Raw genomic sequence first — 25120 nt, 5'->3', positions numbered from 1 at the left:
ATTTCTGAGGACATTTCCGATTACCCTGCTGAAAAACATAAAACAGATAAAATCAGCCTAAGCTGGTTGCCTGGTCTAATACCCAGCCTGACTGGTGGGTTTGAGGAAATTTGGGCACATTTAACTGGTCAGGCTAGGAGACCAGCTTAAACCAGCTGAGATCATCTTAAACCATCTAAAGCACGGTTCACACTGTATGATTTGTTCTGTCCTTTACGACTGCTGAAGTGTCAGACTGTACGATATGACCCTATTAAAGATGCCAAGACATATTGTATGACATGTCTTCTATGTCAGACTGGACATATTACATCTTTTAGGACTTTGTTCACAATTGAAAGCGCTGCCTGGGCAATAGTCATCGTCCAGTTCTCAAAGACATGTGAAATCAAAATGGTGCCGCACAAGCGAAAACAAGCTATAGTGTTAATTCTTGCTATACTGTATTTTACCAGGAAAAAAATAAGCAAAATATCAGGAGTAAGTCATGGCTGGGTAAAAGAGGATGCCATGAAATATCCATTCGACAATGCAAACTGTTTTTACGTAGAATATTTAAAAATATATAAATATACCGTATAAACGTTGAAACGTTTAGTGACATGAGACTCGACTCGGACTCGTGATGAAAGAATCGAGACTTGACTCGGACTCCAGCTTAAAGACTTCAGACTTGACTCGGACTTCAGATGAAAGACTTGTGAACATCTCTGCACACGCCTCACACGCGCACTACCCATCCGTCAATCGCAGGGCTCTGCGCATGGCATCAGTTTGGCCAGCACTTTAATCGCATAGATTTAGGGTTAGGGGTAGGGCTTAGTACAGCCTCACACCATATACACTACATGATAGTTATGCTGGTAGCACATCCTTATAGGTATTATCTGCCAGACAAGATGTGCTACCTATATGTTTTTATGCTACTTCCTTTCGCAATCATTGTTGATTGTTGTTGCCGCACTGATTGCATCATCAGATGCAGGGCTGGACTGGGAAGAGAAATTGGCCTGGGATTTTACATAGCAACTGGCCCATAAGTTGTTTGTGTGTGTGTGTGTGGGGGGGGGGGGGTTCGCTGTCTTTTTCTGCATCTCGCGCCGCCGGTTTGTGGTCCATTCTGCATAACATGGAGGGATATTTTAGCTTATCGCAGCCCGTTTCATGGCCGGCCCGCTCAGTTCTCCCGATTGCCAGTCCGCCCCTGATTGGCCCCAAATTGCGTCAGCCCACCGGGAAAATGACCGGTATGCCAGATTACCAGTCCAGCCCTGATCAGATGCTGTGTTTCAATAGGTCCTTCAGAGGCTAAAAATCAAGGTATGGGCAATTAAAGATTTTAGCCTTATGACGACAGAAATCCCTTCTCAAAATTTGTCTCAGGCAGCAAAATCATAACAAAAATCGTACAGTGTGAACCAAGCTTAAGACCAGTCAACCTGCTGGTTTTAGCCAGTCACTGGACTTAATGATTAATGTATGTTAATGTGTATAGAATTCCTTGCCATAATCGAAAGTTCAAGTTCAAAGTTACAAAGCTCCTTCAAGGGTAAATATAGGCCTAGAAGATTCCACCTTATTTAATGACTTAAAGTCGTGTGCATTAATGCGAGTACACTGTTTAAAACTGTTCAAACAGACTAAGAATTTAGTTTAAAGAGAGGCGACGAAAAGTGTATGTGAATACTGTCTAATTTTACAATCTTGGAACATGCACATAATGTACGTGTGCATGAGAACATGGGGAAGTTTAGTCAGCAGGCAACATTAGCGACACATGGCAGGAGTGGCTTTCTGAGAGAGGGGTGTCTCTTTAGAGTACGCCCAAGTTTCGGGTAAAGTTATCAGCAAACTGAAGACCACCGCAGTTGCATCGACCCCCTTTCTAGTATTATGCATGCAAACCGAGAGCTCATACGAGCCGCACTGACCGAGCTATATAGTCTATAAAGTGAAGGAGAAAAGCTTTGGATGTTGCAACCGTACGGCAAAAAGCCCGGCTGAGCGCGGCTTCAAGGGACAGAGGAATACTGTTTTCGAGCTTTCATTCCTTCTTCTTAACGTGGACAACCATGTTTCTGCTGTTTTATAGGGGTCTATGCTTTTTATTATTATGCTCTGATTTTATGAATGCACTAGCATCAAATAAAAGACCGCGAGATTCAGAGAAAGGTACGAGCTTTTTTCCACGATCTTTAGCTGTCGCTCATTCAACTCTACCTTGAGGCGCGGAGAATGAATGAATTTTGCTTGCTTGGTTCAGAGAAGCCCACAATTGCCCATTATTTGAACAGCCTTCAAAGTAACTTTGTTATTTGATAGTTTCAAAAGTTATGACAACTGAACAGACACCTGATTTGTCTTGAATTCTGGAGACTTTTAGTATTAACTCACCTTTAGTTCGTTATTGAATTTGTAATATTATTATGAATACACTTACAGCATTTTACTATGTACAATCTCTGTTCTCGTCCACAGCGAAATTTCCGGAGTTTGGCGCTTATGAGACTGTAACACCGGCCAGAGTTAACGAAGCCGGTGACAAACTGCCAACGGCCGTGCACTTCAAAAGGAGAAAGCGGAGTACCGACCCAGTAACCGGCAACATCTCTCATCATTGGGCCTCGCCCCACGTCTATTATCAAATATCTGCATTTGGGCAGGACTATTACCTGAACCTTACTCTCGAGTCGGGATTTATTGCGCCTGTTTACACTGTCACGATACTCGGAGCATCCAGCGAAGGTCGTAATTCAGACGTGGGGGAGGAGGAGGAGAACACGGAGTATCAGCACTGCTTTTACAAAGGACACGTGAACGCTGGACAGGAGCATACTGCAGTAATCAGCCTCTGCTCCGGTTTGGTGAGTTTAAATAATCAATATTAAATTATATTTTCATGATCGGAATTTTATGTAGAAGCACAAGTCTCAGTAAGCATTCCAATACTTCTAAGTCTAATTTGGTAGTGTTCATGTACTCAAATGCTACTTTAATATGCACCTCAATCGCACTAGTAGTTGTAACATTGCGGGAGGGGCAGTTCACACCGAACACGCACTGGAAAACCTAGACGCAGCGCAATTGAACAGAACGCAGGTGACGCGGTTTTGTGGTTGAAGTTATTCTCTTTATCTCTCTCTCTCTCTCTCTCTGGGACATTAGATCATAAATCATACAAAATGTCGCTCTGTAAATTAGCTTTAATGACGCACAACTATCAGTGGCAAAAGCGGCAGTCGTGTGCTGACGTCAACGGAGGTCCATGTATGGGACTCCGATGTCATCTGTTGATGGGAACGTGAGTCTGAGCTACTACATCTTATCGTTTCTCACAAAAGTCGAGTGATTGGATGTTGGCGGAGAGGACACAAATAGACATGTTTTCGATAGACATACAGTAGGCCTATTATATCCCTCAATAAAACCATGGCCCTTCTTCAGCTTCCCAGAGCATTCTCTTACCTCCGTTTCACAGCTGGCTATCTCTTCAAACTTTTCACAAGACACTTTAGAAATCCATTGTTCTGAAATGTGCTGTCACAAGAGCTGTACTGTAGGCTTTCGTTGAACAGAAATATGGTGGAGTGTCGTGATGGTGTGTTGTGACCCCACTTACCTGCTTTTCCTGTTAGTTTTCAGTTTTAGTTTTAAAGACCTTCCAATTTACCTACAGATAAATAAATACATTACAAATGATAATTATTCATGTTATTAAAGGAATACTTCACCCAAAACTGAAAATTCTTCCATCCCAAATAAGTAAGACTTTCTTCTGTAGAACACAAATGAAGATTTTTTTTGGAAGAAAAGCTCTGTACAATGCATGTGGTTAAATCCATGTCTTCTGAAGCTCGATTACACTTCATAGTGCTTGATGCATGGGCAGGGCACTATATGGCGCTAGGAAGTGTAATCGAGCTTGAAATCATGATCAGCATGGAATCCGCTGATGTCAAGATTTTTAGTGAAAAAATATTTATATTGTGGTTTGCTCTCATTCAGTACTGTTTGGATCTTATCAGAAGACATGGTTTAAACTACTGGAGTCTTATGGATTATACTTTTATGCTGCCTTTATGTGCTTTTTTGAGGCTAAACATTTTGGTCACCATTCATTTGCATTTTATGGACCTACAGAGCTTTAAAGGGATAGTTCACCCCAAAATTAACATTCTGTCATCCTTCACACACAATTTCATGCTGTTCCAAACACTTCAGACTTTCTGTCTTCCATGGAACACAAAAATTTAGATGCTAGGCAGAATGAGCCACTAAGTCATCTAGCATCTTCTTTTGTGTTCCATGGAAAAAAGAAAGTCATTTGGAACAACATGAGGGTGTGCAAATGATTTACATTTTTGCATGGACAATCCCTTTAAAGGTTATTGCACCGATTTGATGCAGCTCGCCAGGAAATATTTTATAAGGCTTTCTCACTGGCCAGTATATAGCCCATATATAGCCAGCTCAGGTGTTTACCAATAATTCATGTAAAAGCAGTTTTCTATAATGTATTAGCCCAGCCAATTTGTACAGGATTTGTACATAAATCAAATCTTGGTGGGAGGTTGTTAGGGCAATTTACCATTACAGAATGTGTCTATAGACCTCAGTTTCCATGCACCATTGTAAACAATGTTGTTTTTTTTTAGCTTGGCACCTTCAGGTCACCGGAAGGGGAGTATTTTGTAGAGCCACTTCATAGCTACAATGGTGAACACTATGAAGAAGAACACACCAAACCTCATATTGTGTACAGAAAAGATGCCTCAAAAAAGATTGTTGAAGGTTCGACTGCATGTGAAATTTCAGGTAAGCGATGTGAGACCTTAGAGCACCTAAAGTCTCACTTTTGGGTAGTTATTTAGTTTCTTGGGGAAGCTTTGACAGCCCTTTACATTGCAAGTAAATCATTCACATATGTAACCAAATTTTGTGCCATGCAACTAAAATATGCCACTGGATAGTAAGTATCTCTTTTAATATAATTTATGTTCTTTACAGTCAGTAGTTGATCAAAAAGTAAAAAGAAACATTAGTTCTAACCACACATTGCACCGATGAGAAAAAAGCAACCGTGCATCTTTTATCTCATTAATATTCACCCAGCCATAAACAGCCAGCTTGCGGAACTACCAGTACTCTTAAAGAGACAGTACCATTTTAACAAAACTTGTGAATTGTACAAATTATGTAACAAAATGTAGTTATTGTAAATATATAAATATTTAAAGGGTTTTAACTTCATCAAACACTGTAAATATTGAAAAATTTATCAAATAGGCTTTTGCAGCATCTATATAAGGGTTTGGTAAAATCCTGTGCAAATCCCTGCCCCAGAAATCGAATAGTTTTTTTACACAGTACTTTTGATATAATAGCATTTAAATGTCATATTTGCAATTCTTTTCATTATTAGGGTTTAACCTTGTGAATTTGTTGTGTTAAAAATGTATTTAAATTTTTCAACAGTGACAACAGCTTTTAGCATTATTATAAATGCAATTTCATGACATCATATAAATTGATAGAATGTGAAATTTGTACATTTTTTAAATTATGAAAAGCAAAATATGAAATCAAATGTGAATACTATAAATATGTGAAGATGCCCCCTTCCCAGTTTGCTTAATACATTTTACAGTTGCATTATGCGTACATGTCGTCAAAAGTCTGGTGAGTAAAAACAACAATTTGCGATTGGCATTACATTACACATAACTCACTGTTCAGTTTTTTACAGTTTTAAGTATGTAAGTACTACTTTCATCTAAATATGACTTTAAGGATATATATTTCCCTGACTATTTGCTTCTTACAAATCTCCCCCTAACCTGGGACTGAAACAGGCATACTATGCATACATATACAAGGCATTGATATAAACTGTATATCAGGGTGTAAAAATTATACATAAGTGAAAGTATGGATACTGAGTGGAAATTTTACTCAATAAAATGTCCAAGTAGTTGATACTTGAGTGAAAGTAAAAAATATATCACCTTACATTGTACTTACACATTTACAAAAAAGTAAAAAGTCCCTTTTTTTCTAGCTGGTTTGAAATCAAGAGATGAGAATGTGTGAGAGAGAATGTTGTGAAATTCGATTGGTTTAAGTCACCTTTTTAATGTCTCTAACAACCGTCATTTTTCTCACCCAGTGACATTCGCAACCTGGTCATAGAAACATGTTACAATAAATGCATTTTTTCAATGTTATTTTGATGTGGGCTGTTGTACACAACACTGACATTTTCTGGTGAAATTAACACTATAGGCGCTACCATAGCAATTCATTTTATTCCCTTCCACTCAAATCATGAGTAAAACGGCAGATTATCAGTTCATAAAGACTTACTTTTTCACTCTGTTCCTCACACAATGCTGTTTTATGACATATAAAACTTTTACTATAGCACATAACTCGTTTTAACATTTGCATTATATAACCAACTACATTTACAATCTTGTTCAAATTGTGTGGTAGCTCAACTGATAGAGCATTGCACTTATGATGTAAAGGACTGGGGTGTGAGTCCTGAAGAGCATGGCATGCGAGTCGACACATGAGCCCAAGGTGTCATAGAAAATTTTTTTCTGACACTATCGGTTAAGTTTAGGCTTAAGCTTTAGGGTAGGGATGTTGTTTTGTTGATTTATACCTCGATAGAGCATTAACCTTAATAATGTTCGGGAGAATATCTCACTCACTTTTAGCACCATACAGTTGAAATTTCACTTTCTTAACTGCCCTGAGACATGCAATGAACCACATAATTTGTTTTCACAGTCACGCAATGTACATTGCATGGGAGAAGGCACTCGTGAATTGCGATGTCAGAGCACCCACCCAACTGAGACATAGTAAAAGATAAAAGAAGACATTTTGTAATGTTGTTGGTTTTGTGAATTGTTTTTTGACGTTGTCTACCAAACCTTGCTGTTGACAGATGGATGAATTTTATAAAATTCATAATGAATATTTACTCATATTCCATTATTTTTATTATCATTATTATTATCTTTATCACTGCTGGTTTTATACTTAATAGCTGCCTAACAACAACAACAACAACAACAACAACAACAACAACAACGATTCAGAAAATAGGGTGTAGAAATTCATATACATGTTTTAAATATGAAGGCAAATGTAGAAATAAATGACATGTACACATTTAATTACAAAATCCTTTTGTTTATATATATAAACTCGGAAAAATCTGCTCACTTTCAACTGCTTTTATTTTCAGCAAACTTAACATGTGTAAATATTTGTATGATATGAACATAAAAAGATTCAAAAACTAAGACATGAACATGGACTAACAGAAATTTAATAATGTGTCCCTGAACAAAAGCTGCATTAAGTACTTCAGTGCATCTCCTCCTCATGGACTGCACCAGATTTGCCAGTTCTTGCTGTGAGATGTTACCACACTCTTCCATCAAGGCACTTGCAAGTTTTCGGACATTTCTGGGGGGAATGGCCCTAGCCCTCACCCTCCGATCCAACAGGTCCCAGACGTGCTCAATGGGATTGAGATCCGGGCTGAACACTGACATTCCTATCTTGCAGGAAATCACGCACAGAACGAGCAGTATGGCTGGTGCCATTGTCATGCTGGAGGGTCATGTCAGGATGAGCCTGCAGGAAGGGTACCGCATGAGGGAGGAGTATGTCTTACCTTTAACGCACAGCGTTGAGATTGCCTGCAAAGCTCAGTCCGATGATGCTGTGACACACCGCCCCAGACCATGACAGACCCTCCACAAATTGAACCATCTCCAGAGTACAGGCCTCAGTGTAACTCTCATTCCTTTGACAATAAACGCGAGTCCGACCATCACCCCTGGTGAGACAAAACCACGACTCGGTAGTGAAGAGCACTTTTTTGCCAGTCCAGCAAAGGTTGGTTTGTGCCCATAGGCGACGTTGTTGCTGGTGATGTCTGGTAAGGATCTGCCTTACAACAGACCTACAAGACCTCAGTCCAGTCTCTCTCAGCCTATTGCGGACAGTCTGAGGACTGATGGAGGAATTGTGCGTTTCTGGTGTAACTCGGGCAGTTCTTGTTGCCATCCTGTACCTGTCCCGCAGGTGTGATAGTCGGATGTACCGATCCTGTGCTGCTTTGCTACGCGTGGTCTGCCATTGCAAGAACGATCATCTGTCCTTCCTGTCTCCCTGTAGCACTGTCTCAGGCGTCTCACAGTACGGACACTGTAATTTATTGCCCATGTCACATCTGCAGTCCCCATGCCTCCATGCAGCATGCCTAAGGCAGTTCATGCAGATGAGCAGGGACCCTGGGCATCTTTCTTTTGGTGTTTTTCAGAGTCAGTAGAAAGGTCTCTTTAGTGTCCTAAGTTTTTATTACTGTGACCTTAATTGCATTCCGTCTGTAAGCTGTTAGTGTCTTAATGACTGTTCCACAGGTGCATTTTCATTAATTGTTTATGGTTCATTGAACAAGCATGGAAAACATTGTTTAAACCCTTTACAATGAAGATCTGTAAAGTTATTTGGATTTTTACAAAATAATCTTTAAAATACAGTGTCCTGAATAAGGGACGTTTCTTTTTTACTGAGTTTATATATATATATTTGCAGCGTGAATTATCATTTTTGAATTTATAACTGTCCAATCTGTTGAAGTAACCACAACAAAAATCATCAGTATTTCTCACATCGTGCTCATAGTTTTGAACGAATACATCACATTCAATCAGGCAGTCACACACGCTCTAGTCGCACTAAAATTTTAATGGATCTGAAGCTCAAATCAGATCTGAAATTCCACCTCTGCAGATGGTCGGAACTCCACACAGCCACCATATGGCACTCCATTTTAAATGATTGACCTCTGGTCTGTTATCTGTTGTTTTGGTCACAAAAATGTAATAAGTACTTTTCAAGTTTAAGGAGTAAAAAGTACTATTTCTTCTTTGGAAATGTAATTAAGTAAAATTACAAGTATTTAGTTTAAATTGTAATTGAGTAAAATACAAATCCCCCAAAATAATACTTTAGTATATTACTTGCTAGATAATTAGATAATATAATTACTTGACACCCCTGATATATATATATATATACACAAGGCTTGACATAAAGCATTGTTAAGTACATTGGTCATTCACTTGTCCGAGTAAAAAATGTACTTGTCCAGAGAGAAAAGAAATGACATTTAAGTTACATGCTCAAGTAACGTGCCAAGGTTTATGTTGTATATTTTTCTAAAATTATGACCGATGCCCAACATAATAGAGTGCCTATGCACTCAACTCAATTCTCTGTGACAGAAATGTAAACTGCACTGGGTAGCGGAGGAGGCTATTTTCATATGAGAATTATTTTATGTGAAGTATGGTTGTCAAATAAAGGAAAGCCTCCATCGCCATCTTTTACAGCAGTGATGCCCGTAGTTCTACATCATGTTATTGCAGCAAGATCTACCATGTACAATAAAGGCTATACATTATGTACTCTCTATATATACAGGAAACCGATGGAGTGCGTACTCCAGGTAGGGAATGAAGTTTTGCCCCAAGTGAAGGAGTTCAAGTACCTCGGGGTCTTGTTCTCGAGTGAGGGGACAATGGAGCGGGAGGTTGGCCGGAGAATCGGGGCAGCGGGGGCGGTATTGCACTCGCTCTATCGCACCGTTGTCACGAAAAGAGAGCTGAGCCGAAAGGCAAAGCTCTCGATCTACCGGTCAATTTTTGTTCCTACCCTCACCTATGGTCATGAAGGTTGGGTCATGAAGGTTGGGTCAAGAACTAGGTTGCGAGTACAAGCGGCCGAAATGGGCTTCCTCAGAAGGGTGGCGGGCTTCTCCCTTAGAGATAGGGTGAGGAGCTCAGTCATCCGTGAGGAGCTCGGAGTAGAGCCGCTGCTCCTTTGCGTTGAAAGGAGTCAGTTGAGGTGGTTTGGGCATCTGGTAAGGATGCCCCCTGGCCGCCTCCCTAGGGAGGTGTTTCAGGCACGTCCAGCTGGGAGGAGGCCTCGGGGAAGACCCAGGACTAGGTGGAGAGATTACATCTCCACACTGGCCTGGGAACGCCTCGGGGTCCCCCAGTCAGAGTTGGTTAATGTGGCTCGGGATAGGGAAGTTTGGGGCCCCCTGCTGGAGCAGCTGCCCCCGCGACCCGACTTTGGATAAGCGGTTGAAGATGGATGGATGGATGGATGGATATATATATATATATATTCCTAGTTCTATCCATGGTATGTTTTACAGTACATCCTCTGCTATTTTCAACTGAATGTCATTGAGTAGATGTCAGTGGAACAGGAAAAATTATTCTGGAAGTTCTAGTTATCAATCCAATCTTAGTTTATTGCCACAAAATCCTGTTGACTCTTGCACTTCCTGTGGCTTGAAGATAAGGAAACTCAAGAGGCTCAATACCATGAAAGCCATGTGGTGAACTGCATTGGGGCAAAGTAATACAAGCTTTATATGTTTAGAAATTCATTGTTACAAAAATAACAAATAGCAAAGTTTGTTTGAGCTAATGTAATGCAAGATTGCACTCAACAACATCTTTGTTTTTTTGTGCTACCCCTTTTATTATGTAAAGGAAATGTTTGGCCCCCAAAAGTGCTGGGCCAAGAAGTCATTTAAGATAGGATAATATTTTAAATGTATTTAAGTTGCCATTTAAATTATGCTCAGTAAACCTCTTAACTTCTTTTGTAACTGAAGGAGTGACTTTCTAGTGATGAGTCTTAACTCCACCTCCATCATTCATGAATTTAATGAGATAGAGAGTCAACTCTCCCTACAATGCAGTTTTTCATCTTATATAGATCACAATAAACCCTTCTAACAGTCGTTTGGTTTCATACTTACTTGCTGCTTGTTAACACTGGACCTCACTTTGTGATTCTGTGAAGGATATAGTAGTCCACATGGGGTTATTTTTTAGATGATCGATCCATTAGATTGCTAATCGCCTATTCATTTATAAAGAGCAGAATATATCATAAAATTGCTTAAAGGGGTAGTTCACCCAAAAATTAAAATCTCTCATGATTTACTCACCCTCATGCCATCCCAAATGTGTAAGACTTTCTTTCTTTTGTTGAACACAAACTAAGATTTTTAGAAAAATATCTCCACTCTCTAGGTCCTCACAATGCAAGTGAATGGAGGATAGAACTTTGAAGGTGCAAAAAGCATATATAGGCAGCATAAAAGTAATCCATATTACTCCAGCGGTTAAATCTATATCTTCAGAAGTGATATGATAGGTGTGAATGAGAAACAGATCAATATTTAAGTAATGTTTTACAATAGATCTCCACTTTCACATTCTTTTGTTTTTGACGTTTCACATTCTTTATGCATATCTCCACCTACTGGGCAGGGAGGAGAATTTATTGTAATTCTACCCACACTTATCATATCACTTCTGAAGATATGGATTGAACAACTTTAGTGTGGATTATTTTAATGCTGCCTCTGTGCTTTTTGGGATCTTCAAGTTCTGGACACCATTTACCTGCATTGTGTGGACCTACAGAGCTGAGATATTCTTCTAAAAATATTTGTTTGTATTCAGCAGAAGAAAGAAAGTCATACACATCTGGGATGGCATGAGGGTGAGAGCATTTTCAGTTTTAGGTTAACTATCCCTTAAACCATAATACTTAACATGCATTCTTTTCCTTGCATCTCCATTGCAGGACATATAGAGCCACACAGCAAACACAGGAACAAGCTGAAGAGACAGTTGCCCTCAAGCATGATGTCTGACCTGGAGACTCTTAATTCCAGACTCTTCTCTGCCCCCTTCCCCTCCACAGAAAACAAGAACAGCTCTGCTAATGAAAGCAGTTACTCCAAGCCACACCGGAGATCAAAGCGTTTCCTCTCCTACCCCCGTTTTGTTGAAGTCCTGGTTGTGGCAGACAGCAAAATGGTGGAACATCATGGCAGTAACCTCCAACATTATATTCTTACCCTGATGTCAGTCGTAAGTGCTGCCCAGTAAACGATAGTCCTTTGCTTTTATGGGCCTACGGCCTCTGCTTTAGGTCTGCTCCGGTTAGCAGATATTTTGCTTTTGCATGTCAGATCATCAGCAAGGAGGTGAATTTGTCTGACAGATTTGATGAATGTGAATATAAAACAAAGAAGATCAGGTATGTCGCATAGATGGCATGCTTCAGATGCTTTTTAGTTAGAACTCACAGGGAGGTTAGTTGACCTATATTTTGATCTTGGCAAAGGCTGTATTCTCAGCAGGATCTGGCAGCACAAGCCAGTTCTCTATTTTATAAATTTTTTTTAACAGCTGAAGCTAATGTCACGTGTTCAACACTACTTCATAACAGAGATTGAAGAGGTCTGCATTTATTGGAGATATCAAAATCCAAAAAAGACATTTTGAGTTAGAAATGTGTTCTTCAATGGTGCCCTGTCTTCCATTATACTCGTTGATGAACAAGAATGAAAACAGATCTTACTGGAATAAGGAATTTGTTCAAATATGTTTATGAAAATGAATTCCAATTGTCTGTATTCTCTCACTCAGGTTTCCTCCATCTATAAGGATCCCAGCATCGGAAATCTGATTAACATTGTTATTGTGAAATTGGTCATTATAAAGAATGAGCTGGTAAGCTTTCTTTTCACATGTGTATGTTGGCTATACTGTATATTTTAAAGGAACATTCCGTGTACAATACAAGTTAAGCTTAATCGACAGCATTTGTGGTATAATGTTGAATACCACAAAAAAATATTTTGACTTGTTTCTCCTTTTCTTTAAAAAAAGCAAAAATCGAGGTTACAGTGAGGCACTTACAATGGAGGTGAATAGGTCCAATTGTTGGAGAGTTTAAACAGAAATGTGAAGCTTATCATTTTATAAACGCTTACATTAATTCTTCTGTTAAAGCAAATGTTTTTTGGGGCTGTAAAGTTGTTTAAATCATAATTTTTATGGTAGTTTTCGAGTTTTAGTGGTTATGGTTTTCGTAGTCATGGCAACAAAGTTGTAAAATTGGATATAACGTTACACAAAAAAGTTACCAAGCGATTTTATTCCACTAAATCATGTTAAACATGCATATTGTTTGCATTTTGTGGCAATAATTTTGAAACAGTGAGTATTTTGACGTTTACGGATTGGCCCCATTCACTTCAATTGTAACGCCTCACTGTAACAAAAGATTACAAAAATTTCCATAAGAGAAAATGTATTCATATGTTACAGTATCTTCTATGTCTCTGTTTTTTTCCAGGACGGTCCCACTATCTCTTTCAATGCACAGTCCACTTTGAAAAACTTCTGCATATGGCAGCAGAGTCAGAACAATGCTGATGACAACCACCATTCACATCACGACACCGCCATCCTAATCACAAGGTAAGATTTTCTTCACCCAACCTTATTGTTCAAAGGTGATTTACTGGAAGTTTAATTGCATGATCTTCTGTGTCTTCTCTCTGTGGCATGATTTCAATGCCATTTACCTGGCAACACATGTACATTATACATATTGTGGACACAAGTTACCTAAATTTAGGGCAGAACTGTACAGCAAATGTAAAAAAACAACATTTAAAATGAAATCTCTTTGAGTTACGCAAGTAATTATTTATGACGTTAAAACTGAATCTTGGCTAAGTTTTCAAGGTCATGAATCAAAGTTTTCAAGGTCATGAATATAGGGTTTTTGCATAGATATAAAGTAAGTTTATAGCAAAGGCATAATCGTAAGATGATATGGTATACAGATACTGCTTAAATTCATAAAGCATGTCCTATTTTTTCTTTAGGCAGGACATCTGTCGAGCGCGGGACAAGTGCGACACTTTAGGTAAATCATGTTTGTGTAAAAGGGGTTGTTAAAATCATGACTCTGATGATGATCCTATTGACAATTATGATGTGGATGGTGTTGATGAACACCTATGATTAACATTATGCCTTAATTTTTAAATGTAATAAAAGTGTTCTTTCATCTCAGGTCTTGCTGAGTTGGGTACGGTTTGTGATCCATACAGAAGTTGCAGCATAAATGAGGATAATGGACTAAGTACAGCTTTCACTATCGCTCATGAGCTTGGCCATGTGTGAGTACCCTCTGAAAGTACCCTCTGCTATTAGGCTCAAAAAAGTATTTGGATACTTAAACCACACAATAAAATGAAACGTGACTGTAATTGCAGTAGATAATAACAAAATAAATGCAAACAAATGATTCAAGACCTTTTTTCAGAACTAACTTTTGCAGTTACTTTCAACCAACAGGTCCCATGCTTATATTTAGGGTATGTATAAAGTCAGTGTCCATAAAACTGGACTTAAAAAGTTGTCTTAAAGGGGCAGTTCACCCAAAAATGAGAATTTTCTCATCATTTACTCACTATCATGCCATCCCTTATGTGGATGACTTTCTTCTGCTGAGCTCAAACCAACATCTTTAGAAGAATACCTCTGCTCTGTATGTCCAGTATGGGTACCAAAATTTTGAAGCTTCAAAATGCACATTAAGGCAGCATAAAATTGATCCATAAGTCTCCAGTGGTTAAATATATATCTTCAGAAGCAAAATGATAGGTGTGGTTGAGAAACAGATTCATATTTAAGTCCTTTTTTACTATAAATTCCCTGCCCAGTAGACGACAATATGCATGAAAAATTTGAAAGTGGAGATTGACAGTAAAAAAGGACATAAATATTTATCTGTTTCTCACCACACCTATCTTATCCCTTCTGAAGATATAGATATAACAACTGAAGTAATTTGGATTACTTTTATGCTGCCATTATATCCTTTTGGAGCTTCAAAATTTTGGTACCCATTCAATTGCATGGCAACAAAGTTATAAAATTAGATATACATTTTCACAGAAAATATTAGTAACCTATTTTATTACACTAAAATCATGTAAACACGCATATTGTTTTCGTCTTGTGGCTATACTTTTGAAACAGTGAGTATTTTAACGTTTACTGATTGGCCCCATTCTCTTCCATTGTATGTGCCTCACTGTAATCATTATTTTTGCTTTTTTTTTTTAAAGCTAAGGAGGGACATGTTGAAATTAATAAGTTTAATGGCACATATGCTGTCGATTGATCTTAACTTGTATTGAACTCTGAATATTTCTTTAAAACTTAAAATTCTTTCTGTGTTAGGTTGTGCTTGAAAGTGTGCTTGTGCTGCATTTCTTAAAAATAAATATTATTTGGCTTGATAATTGCTTAACTGCATCTAATGCCGTAATAAACTTGTAGCTTAAGTGTTTAAATGCTTTATGTGGCCACTGTATTATGTTGTTAACTCAAATTCCATTATGTCTGTTAAAAGTAAGAACAATGTTTTTAGTCTACACTGAATCTGCACACAATTTATAGTTCAGACTACTCTTTTCAAGGTCCACCAGTTTTCAGGTTGCTCTGCCCCTTCCGTTTTTCCAGTTTTTTTATCCACAGTTATGTTTCTGTCTGTGAGGTGACAGGATTTTGGTATGTTTTGGGAAGATGCAATTGGCTTTTGTACAGCTAGATAACAGTGTGTCTGTCTGTGCTTGATATGCAACTTCTCAAGGTCTTCTGTTCATCCCAGCAGAAATAGGTCATGTGTTTAGTTTTAAATCAGTCTTATGAGTTTTGGAGTCACATAATACACAGGAATATTGTCAGTTCACACTGACATTCTATCTACTGTATATCTCTCTGTACTTGGAGTGCAAGGTAAATTCTGTCTAGAAGTTTATAATTCTCATCTATCTATTGTAGCGCTCTCTCTCCCCTACTGCCATTGCAGAGTCTGATATGTTCTGCTGAACATGTGCTCATTACAGTCCTTACTATTGGTCGACTGATATGAGTTTTTAATGGCCAGCAATGATGGCAATATCTAGAGAGCAGTGTCGCCAATGGCTGATATAATGCTGATAAATATAATACAATTGGTCAAAAATTGCCAGATTAATCGGCCTGGCCATTGTATTGGACTATCACTAGTTCTCACTATAGGCTAATTTTTTTCATTGGGTAAAAATACCTGCTTTTGGCTAGTCTTATGCAGATACTGTGTGGATAAAAGTGATGTTTCCTGAAACTGCTCATCATACCGTGTCTTGTACTGTGTGTGTGTGTTTTAAATTATGCCTTCAGGTTCAACATGCCTCACGATGACAGTAACAAATGTAAGGAGGATGGAGTTAAGAACCAGGAACATGTGATGGCTCCGACACTCAACTACTACACGAATCCTTGGATGTGGTCCAAATGTAGTCGGAAATACATCACAGAGTTCCTTGAGTATGTAAACCCCTTTACACTTCATTATGGTGACAGGATGTTAGTAAAGTCTGCGATGTAGGCTCATATTCAGCCCAATGATAGTCAAGGTCTTAGGAATCTTAATTTCAGCCTTACCTAATGATAACTTGCTATTGTTGGACCCTATTTGTTTTATCCTCTAAACATTGTCAATTTTGATGGAAATTACTTAATCCTTAGCACACAGATATTTTTTCTTTCATAAAGAACATCTTCTGTCACACACTAAGAAAGTTTCTGTTTTTTATCTCTTGTTTGTTTTGCTTTCCTTCTTGTCATTTAGTTTTTTTGTATAATTTCTCATTAGCACAGGGTATGGTGAGTGCCTGCTCGATGAGCCGGTTTCAAGGCCATACAGTTTGTCCCAGCAGTTGCCTGGACAGATATACAGCGTCAATAAACAATGTGAATTGATATTTGGGTCTGAGACACAGGTGTGCCCATATATGGTGAGAAGATCCCATAGGAAATTACACAACATACTGACATGGACTTCTGTCAAGTACTCTTTTACAGTGTAATGTTACAGTCTGCTGTCCAACATCACTTATGGACATGTTTCTGATTAAAAGACCATCAATCTATGTTTTGGTTATGTGAAGTGGAGCTTGTTAGTATTGGCCAGTGACATTTAAAGCATGTAAAATGTAACACGCCTGAAAAACAGGCATCAGTACTAACTTTTTTATGTGCGTATGAGCATGAGTGAGTGTTTAATGGTTGTTCAAGTTAACAGTACTTTTTGGATGTTATCCAGACGCAGTGTCGGAGATTGTGGTGTACCAGTCCAGGAGCCCAGCAAGGCTGCCGAACACAACACATGCCCTGGGCTGATGGGACAGAGTGCTCTCCGGGAAAGGCAAGCACTTCAGAAAATACAATTTAAACATTTGCAAAATAATTTATTACTGCAGCGTCACAGTGGCACAGTGGCACCGTCGCCTCACTGCAAGACGGTCCCGGTTTTGGGTTTCTGTGTGGAGTTTGCAAGTTCTCCCCGTGTTCATGTGGGTTTCCTCTGGGTGCTCTGGTTTCCCCTGCAGTCCAAAAAAAGGACATGCAGGTTAGGTTAATTGGAGACTCTAAATTTCCCATAGGTGTGAATGTTTATGTCTGTGTGTGTTGCCCTGTGATGGACTGGCCACCTGTCCAGGGTGTTTCCCTGCCTTTAGCCCGAGACAGCTGGGATAAGCTCCAGCACTACCCACGACCCTGCATAGGACAAGTGGCTATAGAAGATGGATGGATTTATTACTGCAGCAAGTTAAAGGGATGTTTTACCCCAAAATTTTAATTATCTCATCATTCAATCACCCTCATGCCATCCTAGATGTTAATGACTTTCTTTTTCCTGCTGAACACATACAAAGATTTTTAGAATAATATTTCATCTCTGTAGGTCCAATGCAATTGAATGGTGGCCAGAACGTTGAATGTCATATAAAAGCAGCAGAAAATCCATTTAATCCAGTGGTTAAATCCATATCTTCAGAAGCTATATGATAGGTGTGGGTGATAAATAGATCAATATTTAAGTCTATTTTTACTATAAATTCTTCTCCCTGCCCAGTAGGTGGCGATATGCATGAAGAATGCAAATGACCAAAAACAAAAGAAGAAGAATGTGGAAAATAAAGTGAAAGTGGAGATTTTCTTACCCACACCTATAATATCACTTTTGAAGATATGGATTTAACCATTGGGATCATATGGATTACTTTTAGGCTGCCTTTATATGCTTTTCAAAGTTCTGGCCACCATTCACTTGCATTGTATGACCCTACAGAACTGAAATATTTTTCTAAAGGTCTTTGTGTTCAGCAGAAGAAAGAAAGTCATACACATCTGGGATGGCATGAGGGTGAGTAAATGATGAGACTATCCCTTTAATTGTGCCCTTTAATACATGTCTGTTTTTTTATGTGCCACAGTTTGACTCTTGACACAAATCCCCTAATTTGTTGGGACAGATTGGTATTATTTCAAGTAGAAATTCTAAATCCTTTTGCATATAACGTTGCATAAATTTGAGGTGCAGTTGCAACATGCATGAAAAACAGATTCTTCAGTGTAACTGTAAACACATATGTCCACCAAACAGCAACCAAATCAGTTCCTTATCCACAGTCTGACTGTACCTCATTGATATATTGCCTTGTTTTTGCTCCAATCTCTGTTTTTAAATGTTTTCCAGATTAAGCCAAAGTCAAACTTGAATAGTAACAGTGTTGTTCCTATCAACAACACATCAAATATATTTTTTATAAGACTAAATTCCCTTTCACATGACTCGAGTCATGGCTTCAGCGCATCACTAAACACAAGCTTTATGCCACACACAAGGTTGCCTGTTTTTTTCTTTGTATTTCATAATACAGTTTTCAACATTGTATAATAAAACTTGATTTTTAATGTTTTGACTTCACTCCATAGAGTTTATTGCATTGAGGAGTGTTCACCCCAAATGTAAAATTCTCCCATCATTTACTAATTTGCATGTTAGTTCGCAAACACGTATAGCTTTATAATTTGTGGAACACAAAAGATGATTTTTGATGGAATATTAGTGACTTTAAGTGAGAGTCTTATTATTCATTCACTTTCATACTGTAGTATGAAAAAAAGAGCATCATCAGCACCTTCAAAATATATCTCCTCTTGTGTTCCACTGGAGAAAGACAGTCATACAGGTTTGCAATGATGCGAGAGTGAGTAAATGATGACAGAACTTTCAGTTTTGGACAAACCATTCCTTTAAGAGCCCATAAATTAAGAAAATGTCTATTATCAGTTCATTAAAACTTTCTGTTTACATTTTTTATCAGTGTCTCAAATATCAGTGGCTGCAGTACAACAAACATATCAGCCGACCAGATGCTTGACAAGTCTTTTGAATGAAACAAAAGAGACTTTGAGATATCATGTCATCTGTGTGTAAACAACACTCTTTCATATTCTGATTGGTGTTACAAACAGGGAGTAGTGCACTATTAACTCATCTTTTCTCTGTTTGGTCTCACCTCAGCACTGTAAACATGGCCTGTGCATCCCCAAAGAGCAGGAATCAGTTCCATTAGAGGGGGCCTGGGGAGTGTGGAGTCCCTTTGGCACATGCTCAAGGACCTGTGGAGGGGGGATCAAGATTGCTGTGCGCGATTGCAACCGACCTGTGTAAGCTGCCACTCTTTGTAGTCCAGCATCCTCACTGGACTGTGAATTAGCACCAGGTTTCTCAGTGTACCTTGACAAATGACAGGAACAAACAGGGCTTTAAGAAATTATTCAAGATGATATTCCAGAGATCATATTTTATGAAGAATAGACTTCAAAAGAATATAGACCTACGTAGTGGGTATTCAACAGGCTTTGATCTATTTATATTGCATTTGGATAGCAAATTATCTGATTCTGTGCTAGAAATCAGCAAACAGAGTATGACTTCCTAATAAGGTTTCAAATGTCTTCTAATGTGAATTTTTTCTCTTTTGAAGGCCTAAGTTTGGTTTTCTTTGTTTCTTTTTCATTACTATAGGCCCAGAAATGGTGGAAAGTACTGTGTTGGACGCAGGATGAAATTCCGTTCCTGTAACTCTGAGCCATGCTCCAAGCAAAAGAAAGACTTCAGGGAGGAACAGTGTGCCAGCTTTGATGGACGACACTTCAACATCAATGGTCTACCTCCAAATGTTCGCTGGGTGCCAAAGTATAGCGGAAGTAAGTGATTTACTCCATGTGGTTCACTACTCCAGGGTGGCAGATGCCACATCAATTTATGGGTTGCATTATAAATAATGTCAATAAATAAATAAATACATCAAAATAATAACCTCATCAACATTGAGGACCTGCTGGCAGATCCAAAAGGTGGCGCTATATATATATATATATATGATTTCTGTAAGACATCAAATACAAATGTCTCTTTTATGCACTGATCACTGCTGCTTTAAGCCCCAAATAGCTTAAAATGTTATATCTGCTTTTACATTAGGCAGAAATTTTTTATAAATATTTTACTTGTATTTGAGCTGTCTCTATGTTTAATCTTAGATGTCCAAAACAAAATATGCGGCCCAGCAGGAAAAGCATGCTAAAAATCTGAAATATATGTTATTGACTAATGATGATAATACATCATCGTAATGGGGAGGATCTCAGCTTTCTAATTACACATAGACTAGAGTTTCTAGTCCACTCAGAGGCCAAGATGTTAGATTAAACATTCTAATATTTAAGTGGTGCATGAACTGAAAATTTGCCTGAATGTCTATGGACGAGCACATCAGTGAGGGCTAAAATGCATTTGAGCACCACCTGCATTTCAAATCGGCATTTTGTGAAGGTGATAGAGAAAAATTTATATTTCTAGTACTTGCTACCATCTAGTGGAATAAAATAAGACTTTTTGGAGGGAGGTGGAGTGAACACAACCAACATTTTATCTACTTATCACAAGATTGTAAACATATACTTTTAAATTTGAGTGTGAAAAATTGCAGGTGGCAGCCCAAAAATGATCCAGAGTTGAAGCGTTAATGTTGTTAGTCTCCTCTCTCATGGCCTGTGCTGTAATGTGTAACAAATCTCTTTTGATGGACTGTCTCATCAATTATCACTGCAGTGTATACATTCTGTTCTACTGTAAGGTGAAGTCTGGAGTATTTACTGAGGATGCCCTAGTAGAGTTGATCTCTTGAACATTGTTGTAAAACCAGTACATAACTGCCTGTAATTTGTGCCAACCATATAACATTTTCCCCAAAAATCATTAATTCAGTAATTATAATGCAAAGCTAAAGTCAAAATAGTATTAATTCTCTCACTGCTCTGTGCGCTGTAGTTCTCATGAAGGATCGCTGTAAGCTCTTCTGTCGTGTGGCAGGCAGCACAGCCTACTACCAACTCAGGGACAGAGTTATTGATGGAACGCAATGTGGGCCCGACACCAACGACATCTGTGTGCAGGGCCTGTGTAGGGTGGGTGTTTTGTGTATGTACATTTTTGTGTCATCTCATGTTGTTCCAAACTCATTACATTCTTTCTTCTGTGGAACACAAAAGGAGACATTTTTAAGAAAGTACTGCTAACTCTTTTCATCCATTTGATCCTTTGCTAAGCCCCGCCCTAAAAGCATTTCTGACCAATCCTAATTTAACAACTGTTGCTGTGCGCCATTTCTCTGAATAGTGTTTGCTTTTTCTCAACGAGAGTCTATGGGAGTGATGTGTGTTTGAGTAGTTTTAAGCAGAATTTTAAATAATCCATGAAATGTAAAAGAAATTATTGCTGGGCCATTTGTAATAGTGACACAAGGTATCTAGAGATGATACACACTGTTTTTTGGCCTGGGTAGCTCAGCGAGTAAAGATGCTGACTAACACCCCTGGAGTTCACGAGTTCGAATTCCAGGGTGTGCTGAGTGACTCCAGCCAGGTCTCCTAAGCAACCATATTGGCCCGGTTGCTAGGGAGGGTAGAGTCACATGGGGTAACCTCCTTGTGGTCACTATAATGTGGTTCGCTCTCAGTGGGGCGCGTGATGAGTTGTGCGTAGATGCCGTGTGGAATAGTGTGAAGCCTCCATTCCAATTTTGGGAGAAAAAAAAAAAGAAGAGCATGCTATGGATTAAACTGTGTCAGCCCTCATTCCCAAATGAACATGTATAACATCAGAAAGGACACCTACATTTGCTCCAAGATAAATTAAAGCTAATAACTTAACATTAAAGGTGCTGTACGCGATTTCAGCCGTTCTACTTCCACGAGACTGAGCCGTTGGAATTAAACACGTTCCCTCTTTCCAAAACCTTGCACTCCAACGAGACCAAAATAAGCTTTATTGAGAGCAGAAATGTTTGTTAAAAACAAAAGCTGCAATATAGCACCCCCAACTGACAACTGTTATGAACAGCATGGCATAAAAATGCACTATGTCTCAATAATCTACAATACTATGAAAATGCACAGAATTATTGACAGGCAGAAAGCTTCATTGTCTGTGGACCGCGGACACATTTTTGTTTGCTGTTTACAAAGACATTGTCTACAGCTCTCACAGAGATTGGTGACACTTATTTCATTAATATTTTTAAGGGAGTAGGAACATTTTGTGCATACCTTTCCATAAAAAATGACTTACAGCACCTTTAATTCATTTACGTATTGATTCAGGTCTTAATAAAAGGGAATGCAAATGAAGAGTTCACAGCATCAGAGTGAGTGTGTAATGAGATTTTATGAGCAGTTCTGTTCACTTACACTAATGTTATCAGGTGTGTAATCACCATGAAATGACTCTTTTCTCTTTTCAGGTGACTGTGATAATCATTTGTCTCGATTCTGATTCACAGTCTCCACTGTTTTCAGTCAAATTTCTGTGCAATTTAACAACTTATTTTACAAAAAATGTCAGATAAATATGCTTTACATTGTCCCTCTTCATTCTAACCCGTGTAAGAATACTATAAATTTAGTTTATACGAATATTTTTTCAAACAATTTGACGTTCATGCCAATTTTCCATTCATTCCTATGGGAAGTTCTGCAAAGCTTGTCAGAGCGAGCTACGGTAACCAAGGGGGGCAGAGTGTGCGAAAGGTAAATTACAATGATGGTGATTGCAAGTTTCTAAAAGGGACACAAAAGCACCATTAAAGTATCATAAAAGTGGTCTACATGACTCATACACTATATTACGAATCTTCTGACGTCATTGGTTTGTATGAGCAACAAGCTGAAATTTAAGTAATTATTTACTAAAAATCTGAATCTGAATCCTAAATTCACCCTTGCTCACTCATTGATCAGGTTGTAGTGGTTTTCGAGATAAAGGAATATTCCGGGTATAATATTTTAAGCTATTCTCAATCGACGTAATTTATGACATAATGTTGATTACCACAAAAAATTATTTTGACTCGTCCATCAAAATTACAGTGACACTTACAATGGAAGTGAATGGGAAAAATTACATTTAATTGTTCTGTTAAAACTCATGTATTATTTGAGCTGGAAAGTTGTTTTAAATTTTCATTTTTACTATTTAGGGTTTGTTGACATTACATCATGATGGAAGTTGTAAAACTGGCTATAATTTTACACAAAAGTTTAGCAAGCAATTTTATCACACTTAAGTCATGTTAACATGCATATAGTTTGTCTTGTGGCTATACTTTTGAAGTAGTGAGAATTTTAATGTTTACGGATTTGCCCCCATCTACTTCCATTGTAAGTGCCTCACTGGAGCCCAAATTTTTGCTTTGTTTTTAAGAAAAGGAGAGGCAAGTCAATAATCAATATTATGCCACAAATGCAGTCGATTAAACTGAATTTGCATTTAACCTGAAATGTCCCTTTAATAAGTCACATGAGGTAAAGATTATCAATGAATAACAACTTACATTTCAGTCTATTTCTCACAAAAAGATATCGTATGAATTCAGATCACTTCAAATATAGTGCACGAGTCATAAGGACTACTATTGTGATACTTTAATGGTGATTTGCATCATTTTTAAAGCTTGGAAGCTCCATCCCTTTCATTGTTATTGCATCGAAAAGAGAGAGAAGCAGAACTTTTCCACAAAAGAACACCATATGGGTTTGAAACGACATGAATGTGAGTAAATGATAACAGAATTAAAAACATTTTGTTAACAATTCCTTTAATTATTATTCTACATCTTCAAAATCTGCATCTTGAAGCAATATTCCTATACTTTGTAAAGCCATTTTTAAGCTATATAAATATATTATGTAGAAAGGTTTGTAGTCTTTGCTCCTTATTTTTAAAAGACTCTTTCCTCTTTCTTTTTGCAGCAAGCAGGATGTGACCACGTGTTGAACTCCAAGGCTAGGAGAGATAAGTGTGGGGTGTGTGGTGGGGATAACTCATCGTGCAAGACTGTGGCAGGAACGTTTAACATAGTGCATTATGGTAGGTTACACAGCTTGAGATTATGGCCTGTTATGACACAATCATATAAGGTCCGTTCATTTCAGTTTAGTTCAAATTAGGCTCAGTTCAGTTCCAGTTTCAATTTAATTACAAAACGAGCAAGAACATTACAACATAAAAAGAATATTACAAAACATTGTCTCTCATAATATTTTACAGATGGCATGCTGTCATATTGTTTAATCTCTACTTTTGTGTGTAGGTTATAATGTTGTGGTGCGAATTCCCAGTGGTGCTACTAACATAGATGTGAGACAACACAGCTACTCTGGGAAAGCAGATGATGATAACTACCTCGGTGAGGCAAGACATTAAATAGAACAGTATCTGATCCTGTTTCTCATTTTGCCATGCTGAAGTGATCAATGTTAATTAAGTTGAAAAGTAGAATGTAAATGGTTTTTACATTCTGGAATCTGTTGGGCACAATATAAATAACTCTATCAGGATGTATTATCAAATGACATTGACGAAGATTTGTCACACTTATGAGCAATTCCTTATTTCAAATGCATCGTAAGCAAGATTTAAAATGTTGAATGCCTGCTTTGTCATGTTGATGTCATATCTAAAGTACAATGATGTCGAAAAAGGGATTTGTTGTCAAGATTTACTGTAAGATTTACAGTCAAGTTGGAAGTGTTTTAATGCCCATGTTTGTGTTAATGGTCCTGAGCTCTGAACACCTAAGGAAAACTGTTTTCTGCAGATCACTGACCTTTTTGTGTCTTTGATTATTGATATTTAAGACCATGCTTTCTATTTACATGATTTTTATATGTTTATTTACTGTGTATGTGCGTTTTATTCCAAGACAAGAATGTAGAAGTTGTGGAAAAGGTCT

At 38.1% G+C, this 25120-nt stretch overlaps 1 protein-coding gene across 1 annotated transcript in view; it reads left to right on the top strand.

Annotated features, from left to right (window-relative positions):
• Positions 1 to 1912: 1912 nt before the first annotated feature.
• LOC127626054 (A disintegrin and metalloproteinase with thrombospondin motifs 9-like) overlaps positions 1913 to 25120 on the top strand; it is a 68682-nt gene continuing 45474 nt past the window's right edge. Inside the window, exons 1-16 of the mRNA XM_052101585.1 lie at positions 1913 to 2172; positions 2479 to 2864; positions 4656 to 4815; positions 11701 to 11990; positions 12552 to 12635; positions 13264 to 13388; positions 13802 to 13842; positions 13993 to 14098; positions 16152 to 16298; positions 16627 to 16768; positions 17077 to 17178; positions 19345 to 19490; positions 19852 to 20033; positions 21160 to 21296; positions 24138 to 24255; positions 24479 to 24574. Of these exons, the coding sequence (XP_051957545.1) occupies positions 2073 to 2172; positions 2479 to 2864; positions 4656 to 4815; positions 11701 to 11990; positions 12552 to 12635; positions 13264 to 13388; positions 13802 to 13842; positions 13993 to 14098; positions 16152 to 16298; positions 16627 to 16768; positions 17077 to 17178; positions 19345 to 19490; positions 19852 to 20033; positions 21160 to 21296; positions 24138 to 24255; positions 24479 to 24574 (2362 nt within the window). The 5' untranslated portion in view covers positions 1913 to 2072. The remainder of the gene's footprint in view (positions 2173 to 2478; positions 2865 to 4655; positions 4816 to 11700; positions 11991 to 12551; positions 12636 to 13263; positions 13389 to 13801; positions 13843 to 13992; positions 14099 to 16151; positions 16299 to 16626; positions 16769 to 17076; positions 17179 to 19344; positions 19491 to 19851; positions 20034 to 21159; positions 21297 to 24137; positions 24256 to 24478; positions 24575 to 25120) is intronic.

Source organism: Xyrauchen texanus, chromosome 32, assembly GCF_025860055.1.
Source record: "Xyrauchen texanus isolate HMW12.3.18 chromosome 32, RBS_HiC_50CHRs, whole genome shotgun sequence".
Taxonomy (NCBI): domain Eukaryota; kingdom Metazoa; phylum Chordata; class Actinopteri; order Cypriniformes; family Catostomidae; genus Xyrauchen; species Xyrauchen texanus.
Note: the sequence above shows the minus strand (reverse complement) of the source record. Positions and strands in the feature narration are given on the sequence as shown.